General features: G+C 37.4%; 1 protein-coding gene across 1 annotated transcript; it reads left to right on the forward strand.

Annotated features, from left to right (window-relative positions):
* Positions 1-939: 939 nt before the first annotated feature.
* LOC121372947 (angiopoietin-related protein 1-like) lies at positions 940-7,055 on the forward strand. The gene is made up of 2 exons (XM_041499384.1): positions 940-1,081; positions 6,409-7,055. The coding sequence occupies exons 1-2, from the start codon at positions 940-942 to the stop codon at positions 7,053-7,055; spliced, it is 789 nt and encodes a 262-aa protein (XP_041355318.1).
* Positions 7,056-8,559: the final 1,504 nt, after the last annotated feature.

Below are 8,559 nucleotides of genomic sequence, written 5' to 3' on the forward strand. Positions count from 1 at the left end.
TATGTATTCTGTCAGTATTCCTGTTAGTAAATTAGGGTGCGCGTTTCAATGCACTGAGGACGAGAAATGTCTGTCGTTCCATTTCGAGAAATCTTCTCTCAGATGTCATCTCAACATAAAGAGATCAACAGTGGATTGTGGCAACATGACAACGAGAACAGGCGCAATTATCTTTGATAAGGCAAGAAATAATACTGCATTGTGTTACCTTTACAGCAGACGTGACTCACTTTGAAAAGGTGAGTAATTATATAAAACAAAATGTGTTATCATAACATCAGAAGAGATTCGCTTTGATAAGGTAAGAAGTGATGCAGCAGTGAGTCGCCGTGGCAACAGACGTAAACCGTTTCGACAAGGTAAGCAATTAACATATCATTGTGATACCATGACAGTACATACATGTGTCACAATCATCATCATCATCATCATCATCATCATCATTATCATCGTTATCTGTATCTCCACCTTCATTATCTCATATCATCATTATCGTCATCATCGTCATCATAACATCAATCTAAACCATCATTAACATTATCATTATTGTCATCGTTACGACCACCACCACAACCGTCATCGTCCTCGTCATTATTTGTATTTATTTCAGGATGCATGTTTAAATGGTGGACGTTTCTTTGATGGGAGGTGTGTATGTGTGGCGGGTTACATAGGGACGAAGTGTGAGCGGCTCATGACTGGTAAATACATTTGATATACAGCACGATGTGATAACAAACGGGTTTTATGATTGAATCATGACTGGTAAATATATTTAATATATAACATGCTATGGTTGCAGACGGATTTTGTGATGGAATCATGACTGTAGATATATTTAATATACAACATGCTATGATTGCATTACAGGTTACATACTCGGCTCATGACTGGTCAATATATGTAATATACAACATGTTATGATTATAAACGTACTCGATGTCTATTGGCCGCTGCCGTGAACGACACAGACCAGAACCTGAACAGCACAACCTCTTAGGATATTGCAAGGACCAATACTGCAAGCTAGTGATGGACGGTTCTTCAAAAGACATGTGCTATAAACGTATTGACCGTGGATGTAACAAGGATTATTAACTGTTACAAGAGCAGCCTAAAACACACAGCCATTTGCTTCTGTTAGGGACGTTGCTTCCAGGACAATGTTATGTCTGTCCAAATAGTAATATTTAAGGATTGTCTGTTAATTCCTTTACGTTCATCGGGGTATTAACAAAAACAAATCATCTGCAAACTGTGTGAATCGGCGAAGCCGTTCTCACAGGAGTTTGCGGATGATTTCTTTTTTTTTATACCCAGATGAACATAAAACTAGCACACAATATTTATAATTAAATTTGAAACATATACATATATATATATATATATATATATATATATATATATATATATATATATATATATATATATATATATATATATATATATATATATATATATATATATATTTCCTATAATAACACTAAAAGTCAATATTTTATTTTAAAATAATTTTTGGTTTTCAAACAGTAAGGCTCAGTAAAGCAAACTACCAATACAAAGTGACGTCATAAAATATGACAACGTTATTTGTGTTACGTGCATCGAGAACTGAACAAACTTCTGTTCCTACGGCTCGACCAATGGGATGACGTTAAATTATAATGACTATAAAGGAATTTTAATGATGAACTATTGGAAGCTATGTCATTCTGAAGTTCAGTTCTGGCATTATTAAAGGCTTAGACCCTAGTTTTAACCCGTAACAAAACATGGACACTAAGTTTAACTAATTCACAAACCTACAACACTTACGGATAAAATTGCAGTAGAGTGAAACGAGAGTCTGCGACGCGTTGAAACGGGAAGATACCCGCTAAAATGTAGACTAGCTTGTCTCGATAACCGTTACTTCTCAGAGGTATGTAGAAGTATTGTGTAATATCACCAACACCAGGTTGACTAGAAACACTTTGTATGTATGAAAACGAATACTCTGAACAGTAAAATACAAGTAATACTGCTATGTCTAATTTCAATTAAAAAAACACAAACAAACAAACAACAACAACACGAATAAATACACGGTTATAATAGCATTTAATCACTAGCGTCTGTGTCTTTAAAGTTGGTGTTCGCTAGAGATGCTTTCGAAGCAGGATCGAACCACCTCGGTGGATCCATTCAGTTGCTTGTTGTGTTCTCGTTTCTAACCAGTGCACCACAGCTGGTCAAACGCAGTGGTATGTGCTTCCCTATCTGTGGGAAAGTGGATATGAAAGATCCCTTGCTGCATTACGAAAAATGTAGCGGGATTCCTCTGATCACTACGACTCAGAATTACCAAATGTTTGACATCCAATAGCCGGTGATTAATTAATCAATGTCCTCTACGGTGTCGCTAAATAAAACAAACTTGAACTTTAAATTTGAAATTCAGTTTAACAACGCTTGTTTCTTTTCATTTGCATTAATATCAGAACCAATAAACGGTTAAGTAGCATGTCTATAACATGCCTATACAATCTTATTATATTGATAAACACATTTTTAAACTGTGTGACAAATTTATCTTGTATGGAATATATATATATATATATATATATATATATATATATATATAAACAAGTTTGTTTTCTTTAACGACACCACTGGAGCACATTGGTTAATTAATCATCGGCTATTGGATGTCAAACATATGATTATATGGCTATTCTGGCGCGTAGTTTTATCGCACATATGTGCGATCTGGACCGGATCTTTTAAATGGGGAAATCCCTTTTTATTTTTACTGGAGTTAGCGCCTTTTCATTACTGACGTTATATAAGATTTAAATATTACGTCACAATGTATTTAAAATAATTATGCAAGGCTACCACAGAGTTTGAATCTTAACGTTAAGTAAATACATGAACTGAGTATTAATCATGGTTATAACGTTAAATTACAAACCTGTTTTAAAAAACATAAGACTGTATGCAATAAATACAGAACTTCACATACAATTATTTTGCGCAGTCTCGTGGTATATATTATTGCACAAACTAAACTCGTGCAATACATAGGAAGCGAAAACAACGCATGTGAAGTTGTGTATATTTATTAAGAATTTGTTCATTACTATGTATTAAGTTAGCATTGACACTAAATGGTGATTTTCAACAATTAATCATATAGCCTTTGATAACTAACTAGCATATTTTACAACTTGTCCAAGTAATTGGTGGCAAAGTCATGTAGATTTCACTCCTAGACAGATCCCTTGTGATTGACGACTAGATTCCATAATTTCACTCCTAGACAGAGCCCTTGTGATTGACGACTAGATTCCATAATTTCACTCCTAGACAGAGCCCTTGTGATTGACGACTAGATTCCATAATTTCACTCCTAGACAGAACCCTTGTGATTGACGACTAGATTCCATAATTTCACTCCTAGACAGAGCCCTTGTGATTGACGACTAGATTCCATAATTTCACTCCTAGACAGCGAACTTGTGATTGACGACTAGATTCCATAATTTCACTCCTAGACAGCGAACTTGTGATTGACGACTAGATTCCATAATTTCACTCCTAGACAGAGCCCTTGTGATTGACGACTAGATTCCATAATTTAACTCCTAGACAGAGCCCTTGTGATTGACGACTAGATTCCATAATTTCACTCCTAGACAGAACCCTTGTGATTGACAACTAGATTCCATAATTTAACTCCTAGACAGAGCCCTTGTGATTCACAACTAGATTCCATAATTTTACTCCTAAACAGATCCATTGCGACTTAAAATTAGATTCCGTAATCATTCCTGTCTATGGGATGGTACATATAAAAGATCCCTTGCTGCCAATCGAAAATAGTAGCCCATGAAGTGGCGACAGCGGGTTTCCTCTCTCAATATATGTGTGGTCCTTAACTATATGTTCGACGCCATATAACCTTAAACAAAATGTGTTGAGTGCGTCGTTAAATAAAACATTTCCTTCCTTCCATATAACCGTAAATAAAATGTGTTTAGTGCGTCGTTAAATAAAACATTTCCTTCCTTCCATATAACCGTAAATAAAATGTGTTGAGTGTGTCGTTAAATAAAACATTTCCTTCATTCTGTAATCATATTACTGCCATCTACTTAAAACAAGGTAATTTCAAGGTCGTGAATGGATCGGCAATGTTTGACTTCCTACAAATGTTCAATACATATATGTTACCTAATTGGAATAGTTTAGCTGTCATTTAAGATTAAAGTATTAAAAAAAAATTGGAATGGCTGTCATTTTTCAAAATTGCCGCCACGAGCTCCAGGGTTGGCTGCTGAGTTGGATCCATATCCATTTTTTTTTTTAATACTTTTTTGTTTTACAATGGGTAAAAGTAAAACTGTGTCAAATGTCATACTTCTACTCAAAAGTGTATGACTTTGCTTTGTTTAGCATCTACACTATACAAAGATTAAGTTCACGTTTATCGGAGTGAGAAAAACACGTCGACAATGTAAGGTAATAAAGCCGATTCGATCTCCATTGAAGTGTAAGAACAAAATCGAAGATTTATTATTTAAAAAAATGGAAAACCTGTTTAAACTCAAGACAAGTTCATACACATCGTCACTGAACTAAGAAAAACAGTTGGGATTTGTTCAGGAGACATTAAGTGTGTTTTGTTACAAGCTAATTCAGTGTAACAAATTGCTCTTAAGAACCATAGCAAGAACGCTGAAGGCTTTATTATTCATGTTATAGTTCTTATTTCGTGCACTGAATTGGGTTGTAACAAAACAGGTTGAGTTTTTTCCCCATCTCCAGAAAAACATGGGGGGATACTGACAGGAGGTTTATTTAACTCAGCGACCACATACACCCAAATACACATATACACTCACACGTTACGTACACACACAATAACATACACCCAAATACACACAATATACACTGTCACGTAAGCCTACGTACACACACAATAACATACATCCGAATACACATAATATACACTCACACGTAGGCCTACGTACACACACAATAACATACGCCCGAATACACACAATATACACTGACACGTACGTACAGATACAATGACACATACCCAAATACACACAATATACACTCACACGTACGTGCACACACAATATCATACACCCAAATACACACACTATACACGCACACTTATGTGCACACACAATAATAGACGCCCAAATGAACACAATATACTCACACGTACGCGCACACACAATAACATACACCCAAATGCACACAATATACACTCACACGTACGTGCACACACAATAACATACAACCAAATACACACACTGTACACGCACACGTACGTGCACACACAATATCATACACCAAAATACACACACTACACTCCCATGCGTACACGCACACATAACATAAAACCCAAATACGTACACTATACACCCACACGTACGTGCACACACAATAACATACACCCCAAAACACACAATATACACTCACACGTACGTACACACACACTGACATACACCCAAATACATACAATATACACTCACACGTACGTACACACACAATAACATACACCCAACTACACACAATATACACTCACACGTACGTGCACACACAGTAACGAAGAAGAAATAACAACAAAGTGTCGCTGGCTGCATTGTGTTTGTGTTTATTTGTATGGTAGGCCTAAAATGGTATTTAGTTTCACCCTGCAATTACTAAAAACGTCAATATTTTCGGTCACTGACCAAAATTATAGTTTTTGGGGATGGAATTAGTTATGATCAGCAAAGGGATATTATATTGTTCATAGTTACTGATGTTTTCTTTTGTGTGCGTGAGTGTGTGTGTGCGTGCGTGTGTGTGTGTGTTTGGAGTGTGTGTGTGGGGGGTGTTTGTTAGTTGTTGTTTGTTTTGTTCTTCTTTTGTTTTTGTTTTTATTTTTTTGTTTGTTTGGGGTGTTGTTGTTTTGTTTTTGGGGTGTTTTATTTTTTTTGGGGGGGGGGGTTGGGGGGGTTAAGGGGGAGGGGTAGGGCCTTGTTTTTTGGGTCTTTGGTTTATTTTCTTTTTTTTTCTTTGCTTTAATAAATTCAAAATTGCCTTTACTGGAAATTAAAACATATGCCATATCATATCGTGCTAACTGACCTGGGGAAAACAAAATCACTGGTTTTGACTACTTTATTAAATATCAAAGGCTGTGGTATGTGCTATCCTGTCTGTGGGACGGTGCATATAAAATGTTCCTTGACACTTGGAAAAATGTATCAGGTAAGACTTTATCAAAATTACCAATTGTTTGACATCCAATAGCCAATGATTGATAAAGCAATGTGCTCCAGTGGTGTCGTTAAACAAAATAAACTTTAACTACTTTTATCTTTATTAAAATGTGTAATCAATTGTCTTTTTAACTAATTTCAGATTGTTCAGAAGGATTCAAGTCTAGCACCTATAATGCCGTAGGTATTTATACTATTATGCCCCCATTTTCCAACACGTCATTTCCTGTACGTTGCGAAATGAAGTTTGGCGGCAGAACGATGGTGCAGTACCGGGATGACGTCACAGAAGATTTTTACCGAAACTGGACTGACTACCGGAACGGATTCGGATCTCTGGATGCGGACTTCTGGCTGGGCCTGGAAAAGATTCGTCAGATCGTCAAAAACCGCGACGTCGATCTCGTCGTCTTCATGAAACTCGGCAACGGCAGCTACTACCAGCAGCGTTACTTCAACGTCAGCGTCAGCGACGAATCCGACGGTTACAGGTTGATGTTTTCACACAGCCGACCCGGCAGCAGTTTCCCTCTGGGGGACTCTCTGTCGTACGCTAATGGGTCACAGTTCACGACGCTGGATGTGGACAACGATAACTGGGCGGGAGGAAACTGCGCACAGACGCACAAGAGTGGGTTCTGGTTTAACGCGTGCACGAAGTGTAACCCGAATGGGCGCCTCCTGAAGCCGGCAGACGGGTTGAAGTCGAGTTCCGAGGAAGTGTTTTGGACGCACGATTTAGGGAACAGTGCTCCATACAAAACCAAGATGTGGCTGGTTGTTCCGTGATGTTGGCAATAACACCAGAAAAAACAAACAAACAACAACCATCAAAACATGCCGTTGAAAAAAACCCCAAAAAACCTCAAAACACAAAGAAAACCCCATGCCATTGAAAAAAAAAAACCCCAAGAAGAACAAGAACAAGAACAAGAACAAGAAGAAAGCCTCACACAAACAAAAGTATCCAACACCAGCAAAACACTAATTGGTAAGATTAGTAAAAATGCAGGTGATACAAACACATACATGTTAACACGTATACGTGCGATAACAGTTTACAGACATACGACTAGGTGATGACCAGTTCACAAATGTCATACCATCCAAAGGCAAATCACGGTAGAAATCGGTCACTAGATGTGACGTACAAGTCAACATGAAATTGATTTGTCTGTGACGCACAAGTTAACTTTAACTGCTAGGACCGTATATAGGTTTTAGTTGGAAAAAGGAGTTTAACTTTATTTTAAAACTGTTTCCTGAAGATATGTATGAAATAAAATACTACATTCGTGTCTGTTAGATACCGTTTATCTTACAACTTGTTGTTTAGAAACGTATCCAACTCGCTTTCGTCCGTTCGATACGTTTTTATTTCATTTCAACATATTTGTGTGTTTATATCCACACACCTCAGCTATCTGGGCTGTCTGTCGAGGACGGTGGGTTAGTTGTTAGTTGTTATTTATTAGTGGTAGTAAAGAGGGTGTAGTAGTCTTACACCTAGCCATAGAGTCGTTAAAACTCGCTCTGGGTGGGAGCCGGTACCGGGCTGCGAACCCAGTACCTACCAGCCCTAGGTCCGATGGCTTAACCGTGCCACCACCGAGGCTGGTCATACGTTTTAAACAACTTGTTGTGAGATAAATGGTATCTAACGGCCACTCATGTAGTATTATCTATGCAACGCATTGCAATTGGTTTACGGTAGACATTTAGATGTCACGTTCAGGTAATACGCACCACAAACTAAACTCATGTATCATGCCATGTTATTTGTATATTGATCTTGTACATATTGAGTTCATCGTTATCTTAAACCGATGTTATTTGTGGATTGATCTTGTACATATTGTGTTCATCATTATCTTAAACCGATGTTATTTGTATATTGATCTTGTACATATTGTGTTCATCATGTTGAAACTACTGTACATATTGTACATCGATGGGGAGGGGACGTAACCCAGTGGTACAGCGCTCGCTTGATGTGCGGTCGGTTTAGAATCGATTCCCGTCGGTGGACAGCGGTGGGCTATTTTTCGTTCCAGCCAGTGCACCACGATTGGTATATCAAATAACGTGGTATGTGCTATCCTCTTTGGAATGGTAAATAAAAAAAAAATATCCCTTGCTACGAATGGAATAATTGTAGCGGGTTTTCTTATAAGATTATATGCCGAAATTACCAAATGTTTGATATCCAGTAGCCGATGATTAATAAATCAATGTGCTCTATTAGTGCCGTTAAACAAAACAATATTTAACTTTCGAACAGCAGTTCGTAACA

Source organism: Gigantopelta aegis, chromosome 5 (genome assembly GCF_016097555.1).
Source record: "Gigantopelta aegis isolate Gae_Host chromosome 5, Gae_host_genome, whole genome shotgun sequence".
In the NCBI taxonomy this organism is placed as follows: Eukaryota; Metazoa; Mollusca; class Gastropoda; order Neomphalida; family Peltospiridae; genus Gigantopelta; species Gigantopelta aegis.